Source organism: Ursus americanus, chromosome 13 (assembly GCF_024610735.1).
Source record: "Ursus americanus isolate L20-20 chromosome 13, mUrsAme1.1.p, whole genome shotgun sequence".
In the NCBI taxonomy this organism is placed as follows: Eukaryota; Metazoa; Chordata; class Mammalia; order Carnivora; family Ursidae; genus Ursus; species Ursus americanus.
Window position 1 is genome coordinate 70,031,483 of NC_142139.1, and position 20,033 is coordinate 70,051,515.

Below are 20,033 nucleotides of genomic sequence, written 5' to 3' on the forward strand. Positions count from 1 at the left end.
TTCTTTTTTTTTTTTTTTTTTAAGATTTTATTTATTTATTCGACAGAGACAGAGACAGCCAGCGAGAGAGGGAACACAAAGCAGGGGGAGTGGGAGAGGAAGAAGCAGGCTCACAGCAGAGGAGCCTGACGTGGGGCTCGATCCCACAACGCCGGGATCACGCCCCGAGCCGAAGGCAGACACCCAACCGCTGTGCCACCCAGGCGCCCCAAGAGTGGTTTCTACCTGCAGATTATGTATGTATAACAGCCTCAGCTAGGAGAAAAGGAGAAAGAGATGGAGACTCATCCATCAAATCTGTCATGTCGACTGATCTTCATTTTAGGTGAGATTTCCAAAACAGTGGTCCTTTCTAGAGTGGGACTGGGGGAGGGTGGAGTGTGAGGAAATCCAGGTGAAGAATTCCCTCTTTGAGTATAAAAAAATCATCGGTAAAGATAACTACTCAAGACTTTGTTTCCCTCCTTTCATAGGTTTTACTCATAACCCAGTAAGAGGTCTTTTATCTCCTTCCCCCATATTCTTCCTATCGTTTTTACTGACAAAGTAATCCATGCCACCAGATTCCAAGCCCCAAAATGCTTTGATCTCTGTCATAAATTGGGAACTGTTAGCAAAAGGTATAGGAAAACAGAGATAGATGGGCTAAATCCTCATTCTTCTAGTAAAATTATGTGGGGTATTGGGGGTTTCTTGTTTTTTCTGAAAAAGGTTTCTGGTGTCCTTAAAGCTTACAACATAAAGTAGTACTGTCAAGAGATACTTGCTTCAATGCTGGACTCCTACATCCCAAATGATATTAAGAATTCCGTAAATAAGCACTTTGGTGTAGTATTGCCCAGACATGCACATTCACTACAAAGTTGACCAATGAGTATTATGACATGGCACCTGTCACCAGACTAAACCAAAAACGGGAGCCCAAGGATCACCGAAATTTCTTTCCCTCACTGGTTGTTACTTGAAAAACTAAGAGAAGACTATTCAAACACTGTACCTGAACGCTTGTTTTCATGTTCCAAAATATGCTGACGGAGACTGACACAGAGTCCAGCCCAATGAGTGCTTAAAGATGGAGAAACACCCCAGTAATTGATACAGAAAATAGGAAATCCTCATCATCCAATGCCCTTTAGCAAGACTTCCAATTCATAAGGGAATCATTCTACCCTAGTCAGTTTCCATTACCCCAGTTGGTTTTTAAAACACTGACACAGAAAAACAGAAGGACAAAGGGGAGAACAGACACAATAGCTGATGCAGTCACACAGAAGGACATAAACACCTCTTACTGTTGAAAGCTCTATGGAGGGCATTTATAAAATATTTAGAAATGTAGCTTCCCTTGCAGTTGGGTAAATCACCTGGGCTTCAAAAATGAAAGCAAAAGGATCTGGGAACAGTTGAGAAACCTCCAAAGTTCTAAGGGAAGTTTAAATCAATCATGCCCATGGTTGGAAGAAGAAATTTTGAGTAATTCTAAGAAAATCCCTCACTGCTTTTTATTTTATCTTACTAGAATGTATTCAGAGAGAACTGAGAGTCCAAAAGTAGGTTATATGGAAAACATTCTCCTTGGCCCTCAAATCACCAGGTTTGGGTTATTCATTTAGAAGTTCTACACTAATCAAGTTTTCCATTAAAAGTTTTAGCCACTGAAATCTGAGCAATCTTCTTCAATGGCACCCTGTAGGAAGGGAAAAGAAAAACATCCTCTTAAGTTTGAAAAACTATTATTAGTCTGAAATGAAAGCTATCGCCTTCCAAAAGAACAGAAGAAAAGGCTGGCTAGTTCAAGTCAGAAACCCAGGGTGGAGGTTTCCAAGGCCCTTTTATTAGGGGAAGGTCCCCTTTGTAGCACAAGACTTCACATATTTATCAGACAATCAGATCAGTTCTTAAAAATTAGGAAAAAAAAGGGAAAAACAAAACAGATGCACTTTTTATATATATTAAACATAAATTAAAAACAATTTATAAAATGGTCACCTTTCTTACAGCATAAATGCAGACTGAATTATGAATGCACCTCCAGGTTTAAGTTGTTAAAGTTGTTTGTGTTTTGTTTTCCAATAATAAATAAATAAAATTTGTTCTTAAGTTTTGGATCCACCTGTGCCACAGCAGGGCTCTGCGTCATTACTGGCTCTTCTCCCCCTGTCGTTCCTGTGCGCAGCGTTGGGTTGTGGAGGGGCAACCAATTTCACTGGCCCATCAGGGTACTGGCTGTCTTTTCGGGGTGGCATCCGTTCGTTAATTCGGTCCAGACCTCGGGCTTCTTCAAAACTCCGGATCCTGTGCTGAAGCGAAAATCCTCTGATGGCTATGGGAAAACAGGAAAGGGAAGAGCCTGATTAGACAGCAATGCAACAAGCTTCAAGTTTTTTAGCATACAGCAACCTCCTAGAGAAAACCATAGAAGGGTTGGAGCACATGTCTGGTGAAGGTAACGGGCAATATTTGACTTGGATCAGCCTTGTCTGAAGCTACTGCTTCCTTAAGGCTCATAGGGCAGTTGAAACTGTGGAAGCGATTTTCACAGAAGCTCAATTAATCATGGCATAAGTATACCTGACAAATCGCTAACAAGTTCATTTTTAACCTCAATACATTTGAGAAAGGGTTTCTTATGGGCCTGAAATATGCTTAATGTAAGAGAAAAGGCAACACTAGAATAATAAAACAAGTTAAACAGAGTAGTTAACTATAGCACGAACACCATATTGACCATAAAAAAAGTAATAAAAGAGCTCATCTTTTTGTCTAGAAGGACAGCTTTTTCTCGTGCACAACCAGGAGCTGAATGTAAGTTAAAAGGCATCTGAAAAACAGCTTCTGGATATCTTCCTTCTAACTGAACTTCAGTAGCACTAAGGAAAGGCATTCCCGTTTTGAACCACCTTACTTAACAAAACAACTGAATAAATAACACAAGTTTATCAATTCCAATGATTTTCATTGTCAGATTCATAGATGATCTGTTACTTGAAATTTGTTTTCATAGAAACAGAGATAATTTAGCTTGACTGCCTTAGGGCAACCTCAGAAATGAGTCAAACTAAATCCTTGCCTACTTTTGCCTCTGCTCTTGATATCCTTTAGAATCATTAGATAAAGAGGCTGACCTGTTTGAGTCTCTAGTAATCACACAGAAGTCACTTCTATATGGAAGGGCTACAGGATTAAACTACCTGATTCCTCATGACCAGTTGCTTAAGCTTCAACCATTGCATTAAAACTGAGAGAGCCCAGAGAGGACTTCAGCTGTGGAGAGGGTCATTTAAATTAACACAAATATAGGACACAAAGGAAACACTTTGTGAGCATGCCTAGAAATATTTATTCCTTTCCTCACTGTTACAGTTCTGGTGACGCAATAATAGAAGATTTCAAATGTTGACATAGCTCTTTAAAACTAGTAGACAGACACATGATCACATCTATCATAGGAATATGGCCATACCTTCCCGGGCCTCTACCGCTTCTACTGTGGCTGTAAGAGGCAGGAGCAGTGGCATGCAAAAATGAAGACAGAAAAAGAGTGAGTAAACCAACAGCATTGCTGCCAGCACAGACAACCCAGGCTCCCACCTCAGCCTATTCCCATCCATAATAAAAGTCAACTAGTTCGAGAAGCGAGGATTACTGCAAAACACTAAATTGGGGGGAAATGTGAGGTGGCGAGGGTTTCTAATACTTTTAACATTTCAGGTGGCATGGGAACCTTTTTAGCTAATAGCATCTATAGCTAAGACAATGGGTCAGTCAAGCTGACTATAAGAAACCAAGAGTTATGTTGCTTTCCTCATTTTTAAATAGCCAGCTGCTAATTTACGTTTTGACATTCACATATCAAAATAACTTGAGTCAAATAATTTAACATTACAACTGTTCTTTAGTTTCTAACAGCTCAGATGGTATTACATGAGCTGTTGCTGGGTCCTATTCAAAACAGTTATTTAAAACTACTTCTTACTGCTCTTAAGCAATTTATGTGGGGTCCAACTGTCCTTTTTAAATTACTTAATTAAAAAAGAATGGGCTTTGAATAACAGACTAGCATTTGGAAGGAGAGAAACATGGGTTTTAAGTGAGCGGTTATTTCTTGTCCAGGGGTGGAGTACTAAACTGGCAAAGACATAAAACTACTCAATACTGGATACAAATTCCCGTACCATCTGGGATTAGAGATCTAGGAGAAGCTGCCATTTCCAAACCATACAGCTTCCATTCACTGTGCAGGAGAGCAGGCCAATTACTAAGAGGGACTTCTCCTTCGGTGATGGAAAAGGAAGTAATTTAAAAATTACTGCCAACAAGTAAACGTCCTTGCATCATCTTTTTAAAGCCTAACACATGAAAAGGTTACAGGCTGCAGCAAGAAAGATCTTATTAGAAGAACCTTCTCAGTTCCTCCATCCCAATTTTTACAAGAAGTCAGGGAAAAATAATGCTGTTCCTGAGGTTTTGTGTATCAATGAGAGGAGAAACTGGAAGAACTGACAGTTAAGTTCCTATCACAGTGTGAAAAATGGAAACTTGGAATCAACTTATCAGTGCTTAAGTTTGTCAACCATATGTAGGCCTGTGGTAAAGCAATGTCACACCCTCTCTAATCTCCTCAAATAGAATAAACATTCACAAGAAAACAACAGTACCTTTAAACAGTACATCACCGCTGCTGTTACAAAGTTGAAGAACAAAGCATAGGCTGAAATTGTATACAGATTGTTGGTCTAATTAGAGTTTACGTGGTAAAATGTGGACTAGTATTACACTGTTTAGGGTCCTTCTAGAATTTATTTTTTTGCACCGGGTATTAAGATACCAGCCTGCATTAAGGGGCATTATAAGAAACAGTCACAAAAAACTGAGAAACTGGTTTATTTATTTATATTTAATTTATATATATATTTATTTTTATTTTACTATGTTTCCTTACTGAAATATAATTCACATGCCATAAAATTCACTTGTTTAAAGTGTACGATTCAGTGATTAAATATATTTAGAGTTGTACAACCATCACAATCTATGGTTAGAACATTTTCATCACCCCAAAAAGAATGCTGTTTACCTCCATCCCTTTCCCTTAATCCTAGAGCCAACCAATAATCAACTTTCTGTCTCTACACATTTGCCTGTTCTGGACGTTTCATATAAATGGAATTGCACAGTATGTGATTTCAGTGACTGGCTTCTTTCACTCAGCATGTTTGTTTGTTTGTTTGTTTGTTTGTTTGTTTTTTAAAGATTTTACAGCCAGTGAGAGAGGGAACACAAGCAGGGGGAGTGGGAGAGGAACAAGCAGGCTCCTAGCACAGAAGCCTGATGTGGGGCTCGATCCAGAACGCTGGGATCACGCCCTGAGCCAACAGCAGATGCTTAACGACTCCGCCACCCAGGCCCCCACTCAGCATGTTTTTAAGGTTTAGTCACACTGAAGCAGGTACCGGCACTTCATTCCTTTTTATGCCTGAATAGTATGGTACTGTGTGAAGAGCCACCTCATCAGGTGATGGACGCCTGAGCCATTCCCACTTCTTGGCTCTAACGAAAAATGCTGCTGTGAATATCTGCATACAAGTCTTTGTGTGGATACACTCTCATTTTTCTGGGGTATATAGCTACAAGCAGAACAGCTGGTCGTAAGGTCAACTGCACGTTTAATCACCTAAGGAACAGCCGGACTGGCTTCCGAAGTACTGCACCGTTTCACACTTCCACCAGCAGGGTAGGAGGGGCCAACTTCTCCATATTCTCAACAACACTTGCTACTCCCTGTCTTTGTGATCACAGCCATCCTAATGGGTGTGAAGTGCTATCTCATCGTGGTTTGGATCTGTATTTCCTTAACATCTAATGATATAGAGCAACTTTTCCCATGCTTATTGGCCACTCATATGTCTTTGGAAAAATGTCTATTCAACTTTTTTACCCATTTTTTAATTGGGTTGTCTTTTTATTATTCAATTATAAGAGTTCTTTCTATTTTCTAGATACCAGTTCCTTATCAAACCTATGACTTGTAAATATTTCCACCCATCCTATGGGTTGGGTTGTCTTTTCACTTTCTTGATGATGGTTCCATTTGCAGCACAAATGTTAATTTTGATGTAGTCCAATTTATAACAGATTTGTTTTTTATTTTATGGTCTTTGTGAATCTCATTCAGTTCTTGGCATTCCTCTTCATTTCGGTACTAGGAAGCTTGGGAGTAAAATTTGTGGCTGTCTATTGGCTTTTTGTTTGTTTTCCTTTGTGCTCCAAATTTCAAGCATATTTATTTTATTCACTGTGTTATATGTATACTGTAACTTATTCAAATCCCTCTTGGAACAAGGTAAGGCATAAATGAATATATGCTATAAAGCCATATGGGATATTGTTGGTTGAAAGCTCTCCAAGCAAAGTTACAGGAACAATAAAAGGTCTTTTTTAGCTAATGCTCCCGTTTGCCAATGAACCTGTAGAACTGAGACTCTGATGGAAAACGACAAATAAACTCAGTTTCTGTCAATCAAGGAGAGACATAAGAAGCTCTAAAAAGCTAGCTCCAACTTTAGTGTTGTTCTTACGCATTCCTGAAGACGTCTATCAATTTCAAAAGTATCGATAAAAAATCCTATTTGATTAAAACACTCTTATTCCAATTAGGAATGAAGAGAAACTATAATACATACTTGGGACTGAGAACAAAAGGCAGACCAAAAGACTATGAACAAACAACTCCCCAAGTAGCACATCCATACAGTTCTCGTCTTTATTCATCCCAGACCTGCTCTCGAGGTCCAGACTGAAGCAACAACTTTGGGGCGCCTGCGTGGCTCCGAGGGTTGAGCGTCTGCCTTCAGCTCAGGTCATGATCCCAGCGTCCTGGGATCAAGCCCTGCATCGGAGTCCCTGCTCATGGGAGGGAGCTTCTCCCTCTGCTTCTCCCTCTCCCCCTGCCCTGCTCCTGCTCTCTCATTCACTCTCTCTCCCTATCTTAAATAAACTTAAAAAAAAAAAGAGAGAAAGAAAGAAAGAAAGAAACAAACAAACAAACAAACAACGACAACAACTTTGTGGATCAGCAAGTTTCCAAAACTTTTCAAGTACGGATATAGAAGACATTCCCTTTTTCCTCACCCATGGGGTTTCCTACTAATTCCAACCTGCCTTGTCAGAAGTGCTCTCAGAGTAGCTCACGTTACCAAACAAAGTAATGGTGGGAAGTATTTTGCTTACAAGAAACTGTACTTTTGAGAGAAAAATAATTCAACCTGAAATGGTTTACTAATCCTTTCCATGAAACTAAAAAAGTTAAGAAAATTAGTTACGTAATTCCAAGGAGAAAATGTTCATTCCCCTTCTAAATAGTTAAACTCTAATATTCCAAGATTTAATCTGAAAGAGAAGGAGGAATCCAATCCTATAAGAAGGGGGGGAAAGGCTTGTTCCTATTAATCAATATCAGTAGACTTACCACAAAAAGCAAAGGATTCCTATAAATAACGGGATGACAAGAAAAAAGAAAACCTTAAATAGAAACAATTTAATAAACAAGAGGGAAAAAGCAGTGAACTCTAGTTTAAGTTGCCAATGCTTCAACTGCAGTTTTTGTGCCTAGAATCAGTCATCTTGCTTGACCAGATCTACATCTATTCTGACAAACATCAACCTTTTCATTCCAGGCTTCCATAAAGTCCTCTCCTTACAAGCCAGCGTCTATGTGCCTTTTAGAACTGACACCCTGACTGGAGAGGTGACTGTGGCACTGGAGTAGGATATGGCTCGCAGGCAGAGGCAAACAGCCTCTCTGAGAAATTCTAACACCCCAAAATAAAACAGGCATAAGTGGGATGCCTGGGTGGCTCAGTTAAGCATCCACCTCTTGATTTCAGCTCGGGTAATGATCTCAGGGTTGTGAAATCAAGCCCCTCGTGGGCTCTGTGCTCAGCGGGAAGTCTGCTTGCGATTCTCTCTCTCCCTTGACCCTCAGTCGAGCGCTCTCTTGCTAAAATAAGTAAATCTTAAAAAAAAAACCATACATAAGTGAGACCTATCATGTGCACAGCTCTATATGTTCTTGTGTGTGAATACACTTGTGTTACTACCCAGATAGTGATACAGAACATCGCCACTACTCCAGAAGTCCCCTCTGCTCCTCCTGGGTCAATATCCTCCCACCAGAGGAAGTGCCATTCTGACTTCTGGCTAGTTTGCCTATTCTTTTTTTTTTTTTTTTTTAAGATTTTATTTATTTATTTGACAGAGAGAGACAGCCAGCGAGAGAGGGAACACAAGCAGGGGGAGTGGGAGAGGAAGAAGCAGGCTCCCAGCAGAGGAGCCCGATGTGGGGCTCGATCCCAGAACGCTGGGATCACGCCCTGAGCCGAAGGCAGGCGCTTAACGAGTGAGCCACCCAGGCGCCCCTAGTTTGCCTATTCTTGAACATCCTATAAATCAGAGAGTCTGTGATCTTTTGTGCCTAGCTTTCTTAGTTTACCATAATATTTGTGAGATTCAATCATGTTTTTGCATGTCTTCGTAATGTTATTTTTCCATTGCTGTGTTGTATTCCAGTGTATAAACAGAACACATTTATCTGTTCTACTATTGATGAACCTTTGGGTTCTTTCCTGTTTTGGGCTATATGAATAAAGCTATGGTAAACATTCTTATGCAAATCCTTTGATGGACATATGCACTTATTTCTCTTTGATATACCAGGTCTGGGATTGCTGGCTTATGGGGGAGATACATGTTTTGCTTTACTGCCCAAGAGTTTTCCAAAGTGGTTGAACCAATTTACATGCCCACCAGCAATGTATCTAGTTCTATTCGCCACAAATTCACCAACACTTAGTATTGTTAGACTTTAATTTTAGCCATTCTGGTGAATATGTAGTGGAATCCACTGTGGTTTTAATATATTAAGCATCTTTTCATATGCTCATTGGCCATTTTGATACTGTCTTTTGTGAGTGCCTGTTAAAGTCTTTTGACCATTAAAAAAATTGGTTGTTTGTGTTTTTCTTATTGAGTTTGTAGTTCTTTATAGATTCTAAATTTAAGCCCTTTGTCAGACATATCTATTGCAAAAAATCTTCTCTCAGTTAATGGCTTGCCTTTTCCCTTTCCTAAGTATGTATTTTTGTGAACAGAAATTCTTAGTTTTAATGAAATTTAATTAATTGATTTTTTTTCTTTTAAGGTTAGTACTTTTTGTGTCCTAGCTAAGGACTCTATCTACTCCAATACTCTCCATACTTTTTTTGGTAAGTTTTATTTTTTCTTTTACATTTAAGTTATAATAATTTTGAATTAATTTTTGTATATAGAGAGAAGAGTTAAGATTCACTTTTCCCCCATACGGATATCCAATTGCTCTAGTATCATTTATTGAAAGAAGGCCTAATTTTAAATTTTATGTTGACTGCTGGGTAATGGGAGCACACCTTCCATGAAAGGAGTATTTCTCATACTCACCTGTCTCAATGGTCTGTTTTCCTCCTGAGAGGACACCTAGAGGGAGTGTCCCTGTTGGAGTCAGGCCCTTGAGAGTCAGCACACTCTCACTCTCTTCCCTGCAAAGGAAGGTGAAAGCCCTACATTAATGCCAGGGTGTCTACTGCGCAGCAGTTCAGTTCAAAGATACTGGAAGGGAAGTTAAGAAAAGATGCAGAGATGGAGGAAAGGTTCTCCTTCTTCCTAACCCTTCCCTGACCCAAAGAAAGATGTTTTCTGTAAGTATTACAATTTTAAACAACCAGCAGGTTCTTGTTTTTCAATTAGAGGTACTTAATAGCCAGGTACTGTTCTAATTCTTCCATTATATCATCCCATTTAATCCTCCTAATAACTGTATAAGGCAGGTCTTGTTATTACTGCACTTTTATTGACAAGAAAACTGAGGCTCAAAATCATACAGCTAAGAAGAGGTCGAGCCAGGATGTGAACGCAGGCAATGTGGCTCCAGAATCCACACTAAATCACTCCATTCACTATATCTAAACTTGTACCAAATGAATGTTTGTCAAAACATTTCTAGTCACTTTAACATATAGGTCAGATTCAATGTGCACTCAGCTCTGACTCTGAAGACCTATCCAATCATACCGAACTCCAATTCTAAAAAAAACTGTTCTAAAATCAACTTCTAATTTTCTCTCCAAGTGCTGATTCCATACTGTAATGACAGATTTATCCTTACCGCAGAATTGAAAAGACTCGTGCCATCTTCCCAATGGCTCTGATCTTATTCTTGATGATTTCCTTTCGAACTGTAGTGCCTCCTTCAGGAATACAAAGACTCAGTGAGTTAAAAGAATGTATTAACAGGTTAGTTGTTAAAAATGCAGGATGAAGTATTTTTCTAAGTTAAAGAAACTGTTGTTTTAAAAAAAGAAATCAAGGCCTAAGTTTGTTTAGACAAACAAAAATCCCAGGAAGTTCTAAGGAGCAAGAGAAAAAAACACCCAGAAAAGGGGAAAAACAAGATGAAAAAAATGGAGGGGGTCACAACAAAGACAGACTGGACGGACCTACAAGAGGTGGGAACTTATTTGTGGTTCTGAAATACAGAGCACAGTGAAGAATGAAACATACACGTGCCAACAAAGACAGTCACTACAGCAAAAATCTCTTCTGAGAATGCTGTGGGCCACCTCAGGATGCGGGGTTTGGCTTGCCAACTGGCAAGTGATGATTCACGCAGCTGTCTTCTGCAGGCAAACACAACACAGAGCTAGCTCTCCTCAACTTAGTGAGGGCTGCTTTCATTCTATAATCCTCACTCACTCACACACTGGTGAGTTATTTCCTACCACAGACAACTGTGCAATATAAATTATGATGGTAGGGAAGGTCTTTATAAAGCAACACCAAAAAAGTTACCACAACACTGTATGGCCTTTTCTCATCTAAGATTCAGGGAACAGCTCACACATGAGAAGCTAAGGTCCAGGCATGCACCAGGTGACCGCACTCAAAAGTCAGAAAGAGAAACGTGGCCTCTCCTTCCTCACCCCTCCAGCTCTCGATATCCTGCAGAATTATATGGCAGGTGCAAAGAAAACATTTATACTAAGACAGAAAGGGAGGATGGAGAGCCTGTCTGAAATCACTCAACTGCAACTAAAAAGGTCTAATAAAATTAATAGGTTGTGGTGGGACAGACAGCGAGTATTAAGCTCTTAGCACATTTTAGTCGGATACCTTTCCGATAGCTTGAAATGTAGTGATCTTCAGCAAGAAGAGACACCAAGAAACAAGGAGATGAAAATAGAAATATGGGAAGAGAAATTTAAGTTGACATGAAAGAGAGAAAAAAAATCAAAGTGAAATGCAATGAGAGAAGCAGGCTACTATCTTTATCAGCTCAGAAGAGGCATCCTTGGTAGCATGACAGAGTATTAAATTATAGATTTCCTGTAAGCAGTTTTCCCATTTCTTAAAAGTTTATAGTTTTACATTAATTTACACCTATTGTCATCCAAAATACCCTATCCCCACAAGTCATGCAAATAAAATCGGACAAAGAAAAAGATATTTGGGAAACAAATGACTTGAAAACAGGGAACAAAAAACAAAGGGCAAAATAAACAGCCTACAAATCTCTTACTAAAGCCATGTATTTATGTTGAATGGAGTCACTATCTTCCTGTTTCTTTTTGGAGATATTATAGGCTTTCCCTTTTTCAGTTTTATATTTTCTTCAGAATCTCAAGTTCATTCACATTGCTTTTTGCTGTCTGTGTTGTTCTCTTCAAGACTTCCTGAGCTGGCTGGTAATCCTTGGTGTCTGCTTGTGACTGAGAATGGGGGCCGAAAAGTTGCTGGGTGGACTGCTGACTGGCAGTTTTACAGGTAGTGATCAGGGTGGGCCTTTGTGAGGGAGTTCTCTGTATCAAGATTGCGGATGCACATGGCCACTCAATTCACCTGTTTTGGGCAAGGTATTGATGCCCTCAGTTGTATACCTAAGCAGAAATTCTTTTGGCTTACCCTTTTTTGGGGGGATTAGCCTCCAGAGCTGGAGAAGAGGCAGTTGCCCAGTGGCAACCAGGACTGTAACTGCTTTTCAAACAGCTTCCACCTAGTCTTATATTAGCTCAGTGACCATGTCCCCCCTCCCCCCGACCCACCCACAGTCCCCAATTCTAGAAACTGCCACTACCAATTCCTTTGCTTTTTGAGAATTCTGTGCTGGAACTCAGCATTCCCCATTACTTTAACTTTCTTGAATCAGCCAAGTGAGGAAGATTAATTCGTTTTCCAGCTTCTAAAACTTCCTGCAAAAATCTCCACGTTTTTGTAGGTTTGTAACTTCTAAACTTTTTTATTGTCAAGTATGAGAAACATAAAGTACACAAATGTATAATGCCTCTCTCTTCCCAAAGAAAATCTTGACCTTTATTGAAATCACTCTCCTGCTGTTCTTCATAGTTTTACCATGTAAGCAGGTGTGGATCCACAAGCACTATGGTTTTGTTTTTGAACTTTACGTAACTGGAACAATCAGATACGTATTTTTGTGCCTGGTTTCTTTTGCTCAACATTATGTATGTAAGACTGACCTGTGTTTTGCCTGTTGTAGCTCCCTGTCATTACTGCATACAATTCCACTACATATGCCACAATTCATCCTTTTTACTGTCAGTGGTCATTGGTCTGATTCCAATTTTTGGCTATTGTGAATTTGACTGCTATGACTATTCCTATGCATTTTTCTTTGCTGCTATTTCCGTGAACTATATTCCTAGAGTTAGAATGCTCAGTTATTATGATGTAGATGTTCAACTCTGAACAGCAGCTTGGCGCTATCTACTCACGTGGACGTGCTACTTTACACTTCAGTGTAGGAATACTCCTGTTGCTACACATCCAGGCCAGCACGTGTGTTCTTGTTAATGCATCTTTAATTTTAGCCAATCTGGTGGGTGTACAGAATCATCCATTGTGGTTTTAATTTGCATTTTTACAATTACTAATGTGAATGAATATCTTGTCGTATCTTTACAGGCCATTTGGATACTCTCTTTCGTGAGGTGCTTGTGCAAGTCTCATCTAACTGGCCTGCAGTTCTTCATCTGTTCTGCAAGTGAGCCCTTTGTGGATTGTGTTGCAGATACGCTCTCCCACTTGGCACCTTGTCTTTTCCCACTCTTAACAGGTCTCTTGGTAAACACAAGTTCTTATTTTAACATAGTCTAATTTATTAATAGTTTCCTGTATGGAAGTGCTTTTTGTGTCCTAAGAAATTGTTCTCTACCCCAAGGTCATGAAGATATTCTATATTATAAATCCTAGAAGCTTTATACTGTTTTACCTTTCATATTTGAGTGTATTAATCCATCTGGAAATTACGTTGGGGTTTGAAATATGATATGGGTCAGGTTTAATTTTTTCTCAGATATTCCCAAATCACTTATTATCATCATTTTCTTACTACTCCTGGCAGCACCACCTCTGATGTAAATCAAGTGTCCACACACATTGTGATGTTTCGGGATTCTCTCTTCTGTTTCAGTGCTCATCTGTTCTTGCACTAATAATTCTAATTACTCTAGCTTTAGAGTAAATCTTGATATAAAAAACAAGTCCTCCCACCCTGTTTCAAGACTTAAGCTATTTCCATACTAATTTTGGTACCTACCCATAGCATTTTCATACAAATTTTAGAATCTATCCTCAGCATTTCCACATGAATTTTAGAATCGAATGGGCTGTTAATACTTGACTTTGCACTGAAACCATAGATCAATTTAGGAATGATTGAGATCTTTACAAAATGGAGTTTTCCAAAAATCAATGAACATTTTATTTCTTTCCATTTATTCAGACCTCCTTTAATTTCTCTAATAATGTTTTACAGTTTGTTGCTTAGCGGTACCACACACTTGTCAGATTTATTGTTAGGGAGGACATTGTAAATGGCATCTTTCTTAAGGTTTCATTTTGTTTGTTGCTGGTAATAGAAATACAAATGATTTTTGCTTATTGACTTTGTATCCAGCAGCTCAGCTACATGCACGTGTTGATTTTAACAATCTATAGATTCTTTTAAATTTATAAATAATGATAGTTGTGCTTCTCTCTTTCCAATCTTTATACCCTATGTTGCTCTTTTCCTGCCTTATTGTATTGGGTGCAACTTCTAATACGATATTGTACAGAGGTATTGATAACTGGTGTTCTTGTCTGTTCCCAATCACTAAGGAGAGCTTTCAACATTTTGCCATATGATGTTTGCAACAGGCTTTTATAGCTGTGTTTGTTAGATTAAAGAATTCCTTTCTAAGCTGAGTTTAAGGGATCTATTGCAAAAGAAGGATGAATTCTACCTAATGCTGCTTCTACATCTACTAAGATATGCTCCTTCTCCTTTTTAATGCAGTGAATTATACTGTTTTAAATAAAATTTTATTTTAGAATAGTTTTAGATGTTCAGCAAAGTTGTGAAGACACTATAGAGTTCACATACATCCCTCACCCAGCTTCTGCTTTTATTAAAGCTCTTGGGGCGCCTGGGTGGCTCAGTCGTTAAGCGGCTGCCTTCAATTCAGGTCATGATCCCAGGGTCCTGGGATTGATCGGGGAGCCTGCTTCTCCCTCTGCCTACTGCTTCTCCTACTTATGCTCTCACTATCTCCGTCAAATAAATAAATAAAATCTTAAAAAAAAATCTTGGGGCGCCTGGGTGGCACAGCGGTTAAGCGTCTGCCTTCGGCTCAGGGCGTGATCCCGGCTTTATGGGATCGAGCCCCACATCAGGCTCCTCTGCTATGAGCCTGCTTCTTCCTCTCCCACTCCCCATGCTTGTGTTCCCTCTCTCGCTGGCTGTCTCTATCTCTGTCGAATAAAAAAAAAAAAAAAATCTTTAAAAAAAAAATTAAAAAAAAATCTTACATTACTATATACTGATTAAATTTTGAATGCCAAATCTTCCAAAATTTCTGGAATAAATCAACTTGGTTGGGAGACATAATTCTTTTATGTATATTGCTAGTTTCAATCTGTTGTTTTGTTTAGGATTCTTGTATCTATATTAATGTCGTTTCACATTTTAGTATCATAGTTATACTAGCCTCACTAAATGAGCTGGGGAGCATTTCTTCTTTTTTATTCTCAGGAGGAATTTGTGTAAAATTAGTGTTTTCTTTTTTAAAATTTTTTAATAGTTTATTATTATTATTTGACAGAGAGAGAGAGCGAGAGCACAAGTAGGCAGAGTGGCAGGCAGAGGGAGAGTGAGAAGCATGCTTCCCGCTGAGCAGAGAGCCCGAGCGGGACCCTGGGATCATGACCTGAGCCGAAGGCAGATGCTTAACCGATGAGCCACCCAGGCGTCCATGTTGTTTCTTTCTTAAATGTTTGGTAAATCTGTTGGTGAAGTTATCTTCACCTGGCATTTTCTTCATAGGAAGATTTTAAATTACAGATCATATTTCTTGGTAGGCATGTAATTATTAAGATTTTCTATAGTGTGTCAGTTTGAGTAAGTTACATTGTTCAGGAATCTATCCATTTCACCCAAGTTTTAAAATTCATTGGTATAAATTTATTCTCATTATTTTCTTAATGTCTATAGGGTCTGATGTATCATTTTTCAGTACTACCATTGGTTATTTTTGTCTTATCTTGTTTATTTGGTAAGTCTTACCAGGGATTTATCAATTTTACTAGTCTTTTAAAAAAGCACATTTTGGTATTACTACTTCTGTATTTCTTTCCTATTTTGTAACTAATATTCTTAATTTTTAATTTCATTTCACCTATTTTCTTTAGGTTTAAATTACTATCTATCCTTTTGTCAACTTTTTGAGATGGATGCTGATTTTCCGCCTTTCTTCTTTTCCAGTATATTCATCTAAAGCTATAAATTTTCCTCTAAGCACAGCTTTAGATACATCCCCCAATTTTTGTTGTTTTTTTCCCCAAGTTTAAATCAATTTGTATTTAAGCACTGATTTTATATCACAAAATGAGGTATGAAGGTGAACTAAATTTACAACTTAATTTGTTCATGGAAACTGCCTTCAAGATACATTGCAACTAAGCCGTATATAAGATTTTATATGCATTTTGGAAGACATCACACAGAAGCAGCTGCTTTGTCAATAAGTTTGACCACTTTCACATTGCTCTTGGTCAGTCCACCACAGTTATTCAAGGTGAGAGAGTTTTCTGGACCCTGTTGTACACACTGAACCATTCTGGGTGATGATTCATTTCTCTGCTTGTAGGGTGACTCAGAATATGAAGGCAAATGCCTGATTAACATTTTTGAAGTACTCTTGGTAGATGGCATCTATTTTAATTAATTCTGACGATCCTGTTACTTTAAGATCAAGTATAACTTAATTCCTCTCAGAAGCAGCAGAAGCTGTCAACCAGTGAGCATCTGCTGACATGGCCACAAGGTTCAGGCTCCAGCCCCAGGCCCAGGCCTGCCTGCTTGATGCCTGTCCTCAAACTTTAATATGCACTACTTTTCGTTTTCATTCAGCTCAAAATATTTTCAGATTTTCTATGTGATTTGTTATTTGACCCATGGGTTACCAAGTATGTGTGTGTGTGTGTGTGTGTGTGTGTGTGTATACATACACTTTTTTTTTAAGGTAAGCTCTAGCCCCAATGTGGGGTTTGAACTCATGACCCTGAGATCAAGAGTCACACAGTCTACCAACTGAGCCAGCCAGCCACTCCTATCATGTGTGTGTGTGTGTGTGTATGAAATTTTATTCTAAAAATTTACTTATTTTAGAGACAGAGAGAGGGAGAGAGTGTGAGTGGGGGGAGGGGCAGAGGGAGAGAATCTCAAGCAGACTCCTCAGTGAGTGTGGACCTGACTGAAGCTCGATCTCACCACCCATGAAATCATGACCTGAGCCAAAATCACGAGTTGGATGCTTAACCGACTGAGCCACCCAGGTGACCCAAGTCTCCTAAAATATGGGGATATTCTAGATTATCTTTTTGTTACTGATGTATGTATTAACTGCATATGGTCAAAGAACACAGTCATTATGATTTTAAATACTCTGACATATGAAACTTGCTTTTAACTCAGTACGTGGTCAATTTTTGTAAATGATACTTGTGTTTAAAAAGGTATATTCAGCACCTGTTGGATGCAGTGTTCTTTATATGTCCATTAGGTCAGGTTCATTAATTACCATTGTAATTTTCTACAATCTTCCTAATTTTGTTTGTGCGCTTGTTCCATCAATTACTGAGAGATATTTGTTAAATTCTCCCACCATCACTGTGAATATTTTTACTTCTCATTGTACTTGTTATTTTTTGTTTTATATATTATGAAGCCATATTATTAATTGCATACACTCATAAAATTGTTACATCTTATTTTTTAGTTTCTACTTCACGTAATATTTATCTAAACTTTTCTCTGGTTGGTGTTTGCATTATATATTTATTCTACTCCTTATACTTACAAACTTTCTGTATCCTGATGTTGTGATTGTCTTATACAACATAAAGTTAAAAAAAATCCTACTTGACAATTTGTCTTTTAAATATTAAAATTTAATAAAATTTCTGAAATATTTATCATGATAATTTATTCTATTTGTCTTATTGTTATATGTACCTTCCTTTCTTGCCTTCTTGTGGGTTATTTTTTATCATTCCACTTTTTTCTGTAATTTAAAAGTGATATACTTTAAAAACCTCTTTTCTTGAAGGTTACTCTAGATTACAACATGTATCTCTTACTTACCAAAATATAATTTTTTTTTTCAATTTTTTAAAGTACACTTAAGTAATCTCTATACCCAACCTGGGGTTTGAGCTTACAACCCCAAAATCAAAAGTCGCATGCTCTTCCAACTGAGCCAGTCCCCCACCCAGTATAATGCTAACAGTTACTTTCCCCTTCTTCCCAGATAATGCAGCCCCTCACATACTTTATCTCTATTTATCCCACTGCCAATTATTATTGTCTTATGTTTTAATTCTTTTAAACCTAATAAAACATTATTATTGTTGTGTAATATGGTTTACATTCGATTTACCCACATATTTTCTACTATTTTTGCCCTTTATTTCTTCTTGAATCTCTAAGCTTCCATATGATATTTTCCTTCTGCTTGAGTAATATTTTTTAAAATTTCCCTTAGGGGGCACCTGGGTAGCTCAGTCGGTTAAGCCTTTGGCTCAGGTCATAATCCCAGGGTCCTGGAATGGAGCACCACATCAGGCTCCCCGCTTGGTGGGGAGCCTGCTTCTCCCTCTTCCTCTGCCTGCTGCTCCCCCTACTTGTGTGCTCTGTCAAATAAATAAATAAAACCTTTTAAAAAATAAAATAAAATTTCACTTAGTGTGGGTCTCTTGGTAATTCTCCAAGTAAATTTTTTAAGGGAGGAGTATCTGAAAAATGCTTATTTTTCTCTTCATTCTTGAAAGGCATTCCTGCTAGGTATAGAACTCTAGGTTACTAATTATTATCTTTCAGTGCTTTGAATATGTTATCCCATTTTTCTTGCTTCTACTGTCTTAACTGGTCTCTTTTGAAAATCTCTTTTTTTCTGGTTGTTTTAAGATCTTTCTCTTTGTCATCTGAAACACTTTTACTATGATGTACTCAGGTGTTATTTTCTTTGTATTCATTCTGCGTTGGTTTACTGCACTTCTTCAATCTGTGGCTTAATGCTTGTCAATTTTAGAAAATTTTTATCTATTATCTCCTCAAATAATGATTCTATCCCATTCTATCTCTTCTCTGGGACTCCACACACACAGATGATAAGCCTACTCACTGTATCCTCTGTCTCTTAAGGCTTTTTTTGGTATTTCATTGTTCTTTTCATGATCCATTCTAGATTGCTTTTTCCCGACCTATTGTCTAGTTCATTTATTCTTTGTTTAGCTTTACTGAATCTGTTAATTCATCTTTCACAATTTAAAAATTTATTTTACTTTTCATTCCTAGCATTTTCTTTTGATGTTTTATCAACTCTGCTTTTATAATTCACAATTTTCTGCCAAAACTTTCGATGCAGTTTTTTATGTTCTCAAACACAGCAAGCATTGTTTTGGTTTGGTTTGGTTTTTACTATAGCTGTTTTAAAGTTCAGTCTGATAAAGCCAATGTCTGGAGAACCTGGCATCTGTTTTTATTTTTTGCTGTTTCTACTGGTTCTCATTCATGTTGTTATATCTCCCCATATGCCTAGTTATTTTTGGTTGTGAGTCACATATTATATTTCAAAGACTATCTGTAATAATTTAAAGTGTTACACGATGTTATCTTAGAGATAATATATAGAGAGAGTTATAGAGAGGTTTGCTTTTGCCAGGTGCCTAGGGCTACTTTATTTAAATCTCATGGATTGAAATGATATGAAGGTAGGCTATAGTGCCTTTCAGGGCTGTTCTATTTCCAGTTTACCCTTACTCTTACATAGATGCAATCTTCTGGGGTCCCCAACCAACGAGCAGAAACTTACCAGCCCTCACATCATCCCTGGCAAGCCATGAGCCCTAACTTTTTTTTTAAGTAGGCTCCACGTCCCAGCATAGAGCCCAACACATGGCTTGAACTCACAACCCTGAGATCAAGACCTGAGCTGAGATCAAGAGTTGGATGCCCAACCCACTGAGCCACCCAGGCGTCCCAAGCCCTAACTTTATAGTTTCTACCAAGAGGGCTGCTCAACCTCTTAGTCCCTTCTTTTGAAATTCATGAATATCCAGGAGAGAAACAGTCCCAAATTTTGGTTTTATCTCTCTGGATTTATGCCTTTTTTCCAGATCTCAACTTGGTAATTATTTTACTTTGTTAGCTTTCTGAATGCCTGTAAAGCAAATTTTAGAATATTGTGTCTAGCTTTTACAGTTATTTTAAGTCAGGGTTGATTTAAGCTATCTAGTGTGGCATTACTAAAGTGGAAATCTTTAGTTTATATCACTTAAATAAAACCAAAATTGTATTGTGGTTTTAGTGTAGTTTCAGAAAGGAATGGAATTAGAAGCATGTTCAATTCACCATCATAGCCTATAAAAGGTTATTCTTCATTTCCTTT

At 38.2% G+C, this 20,033-nt stretch overlaps 1 protein-coding gene across 4 annotated transcripts in view; it reads right to left on the reverse strand.

The window, feature by feature from the left end:
- The window catches only part of PPP3CC (protein phosphatase 3 catalytic subunit gamma), a 101,079-nt gene continuing 81,046 nt past the window's right edge, over window positions 1-20,033 (reverse strand). Inside the window, exons 11-15 of one of the 4 annotated variants that reach the window (XM_045774137.2) lie at window positions 11,203-11,229; window positions 10,199-10,280; window positions 9,475-9,572; window positions 3,464-3,493; window positions 1-2,323 (exon numbers count right to left, since the gene is read on the reverse strand). In XM_045774137.2, coding sequence (XP_045630093.1) covers window positions 2,097-2,323; window positions 3,464-3,493; window positions 9,475-9,572; window positions 10,199-10,280; window positions 11,203-11,229 — 464 coding nt within the window. In that variant the 3' untranslated portion in view covers window positions 1-2,096. The remainder of the gene's footprint in view (window positions 2,324-3,463; window positions 3,494-9,474; window positions 9,573-10,198; window positions 10,281-11,202; window positions 11,230-20,033) is intronic. The other 3 variants (XM_045774139.2, XM_045774140.2, XM_045774141.2) reach the window with 3 other exon arrangements.